Source organism: Populus euphratica, unplaced genomic scaffold, assembly GCF_000495115.2.
Source record: "Populus euphratica unplaced genomic scaffold, PopEup_1.0 scaffold296.1, whole genome shotgun sequence".
In the NCBI taxonomy this organism is placed as follows: domain Eukaryota; kingdom Viridiplantae; phylum Streptophyta; class Magnoliopsida; order Malpighiales; family Salicaceae; genus Populus; species Populus euphratica.
In genome coordinates this window covers 261,803-264,251 of record NW_011500177.1, presented here as the reverse complement: position 1 = coordinate 264,251, position 2,449 = coordinate 261,803, and the positions used below count along the sequence as shown (strand labels likewise).

The following is a 2,449-nucleotide window of genomic DNA, read 5'->3' as shown; positions in this document are numbered from 1 at the left end:
TTTATAGTTTTGTTCGTATCCCTAACAACTCATGCTCCACATTCAATACTCAACGCAGAAACAAAATGTAGACTTTTAGTAGAAGTGCTCCATCTTACGGCGTTGACTGCTCATGAATGAGATCTGGGAAGGTGATAATAATCTCAAAATACGTGAAAAATGTTCATATAAATTTTTCTTGTTATCCTTTTATATTCAAACATTATATTTAGTATCGAAAAAGATTGTTAATTATTCTGAATGTACTAAGTTGATGTGAAGTAAAATCATTCGAGAATAAGATTTAATGTCGATTAATACAAAAACTAGTTTATATATTTACTAAATTTGCTGATGAACTGATGAACTGTTGCTTGCGGGTGGATTTTTCATCATTATCATGCTCATTGATTTTTGACAGCTGTGTTCATGAACTAGGACGATGACTTTTAAGCAAATGGGCATGTAGGTCGATCGGAGACGAAATGGAGACTAGATGATATATTGCCATGCCCCCATGTGCTAGCTTACCCTATATAATTCTACTGCTATTTTAGACTTCATCTTGTTTAGGAATTTTAATGGAAATAATTGAAAATGGTAAATTTCCCACAAAATTAATAAAATCATTCAATTTTGTTGTTTGAATTAGAACAATACCATGAAATTGAATATTGTTAATGAAGGGACAACTTTGCTACTCTTGTAACCGGCTAGCTAGGTGGTTTTCAGAATAGTGGGAACGTGTTGATGTCAAGAGAAAGAAACTTGCATTACTATTAATTCTTGCACGAAATGAAAATGCTCTGAGAAATCAAGATAATCAACCACGTTCTCTTTTACACCTTTGTTTTTTATTCTTTAAATAGTGTGTAACTCAAAATGCCTGGAAAAGCTGCATGCAGTGGCATTTATAGAGATCCACATGCAATCAATCTCATAATTGAGAAATCACATGCATAATTGATCAAAATATACCATGTCTAAGTCAAAAAAAATATCAAAAAAAAATCAAATATTTGTCTAGTGAAGGGAAGGTGCTTATAATGTGCCTAGCCATAGACGTGTAATGTTGAAGAACTAGGAGAGATTTGCTGGCTCGCAAACCCGTTACAGGCAGTAATGTGCACGTCTCCGACTAGCTCTTCTCATTCGTAATTAATATAATATTAGCGCGAACAAAACTAAAACAAAGAAAGATGAAATTTGGTTATTAGATAAGCATTTCCAGCTAGGAATCAGATCATGATTTCTTGAGTGTACGGGCAGGAAGCATAGAGGAGCTTCCAGCTGCCTGCCTATTTTACAACTATTAGATGGAAGGATAGCAATTCTATAGATTTCGAGGAAGAACTGTATATGATGAATCTTGGTAAAGCAATTGCCATTCAGAACCTTTTTTTTTTTTTTTTGGAGTGTTTCTATTGGATTATAGAAATGATCGAAGCTCATGTATCATAAAATGATGCAAGGCCAGCAGCAATAAACAACTGAACAGTGCAGAGGAGTGGAATTATTAAATAATGACTCTGAAGCAATAATGAGATTAACTTATTTTGTACCATGTTATAGATTAAATTAAATGAGTAGTTGGAAATTAGTTCTGAACAAATAGAGAAATCCAAGAGATCAAAGCGGTGTTTGGTTTTATTTTAAAAATAAAAAATAAAAAGTAATAAAAGACCAGCTAGAAAAACCCCATTTGCCAGATTAATTTAGAGACCGATTGTATTGGTCCGTGATGATTCCTCTCCTTCAACGACTGCACTCGCTATAAATACTTTGTATTCCATGCATGCTTTCTCATCTACACAGACAAAATCACTAAATTTTCCCTTGCCTTCTCTTAATCCAATAATAAAGAGAAAAGGCGTAAAAGTCCAACACATTGCCGATAGGTGGTGGAATTTCAGGGGAAGGAATGACAGGTTCTAGCGGCGGCCCCCTTTGGGGTCGTCTTTGGCCTCAATTGGCCGTGGCATTGGTTATTCTCTTTGTTTCAAGCAATGCAGGTTCAGTCTCAGGAGATGCTTATGTTTATAGTTCACCACCTCCACCTTATGTATACAAGTCTCCACCACCTCCATCACCATCTCCTCCACCTCCTTATAAATACAAGTCACCACCTCCTCCACCACCAACATACATGTACAAATCCCCACCAACCCCATCTCCATCTCCTCCTCCACCATATATCTACAAGTCACCTCCTCCACCTTCTCCTTCCCCACCACCACCATATGAGTACAAGTCACCACCACCACCATTTTCATCTCCCCCACCACCTTATGTCTACAAGTCACCGCCTCCACCTTCAACATCACCACCCCCACCTTATATCTACAAATCTCCTCCACCCCCTTCACCATCCCCACCACCCCCCGACCATTATAAGTCTCCACCACCTCCTTCGTCATCTCCCCCACCACCTTATGTCTACAAGTCTCCCCCACCCCCATCACCACCCCCC

The 2,449-nt window shown here is 37.9% G+C and overlaps 1 protein-coding gene across 1 annotated transcript in view; it reads left to right on the top strand.

The window, feature by feature from the left end:
• Positions 1–1,775: 1,775 nt before the first annotated feature.
• Positions 1,776–2,449, top strand: part of LOC105111466 (extensin-2-like) — a gene marked incomplete at its 3' end in the record, with an annotated part of 3,419 nt that continues 2,745 nt past the window's right edge. Inside the window, exon 1 of the mRNA XM_011006825.1 lies at positions 1,776–2,430. Within this exon, the coding sequence (XP_011005127.1) occupies positions 1,901–2,430 (530 nt within the window). The remainder of the gene's footprint in view (positions 2,431–2,449) is intronic.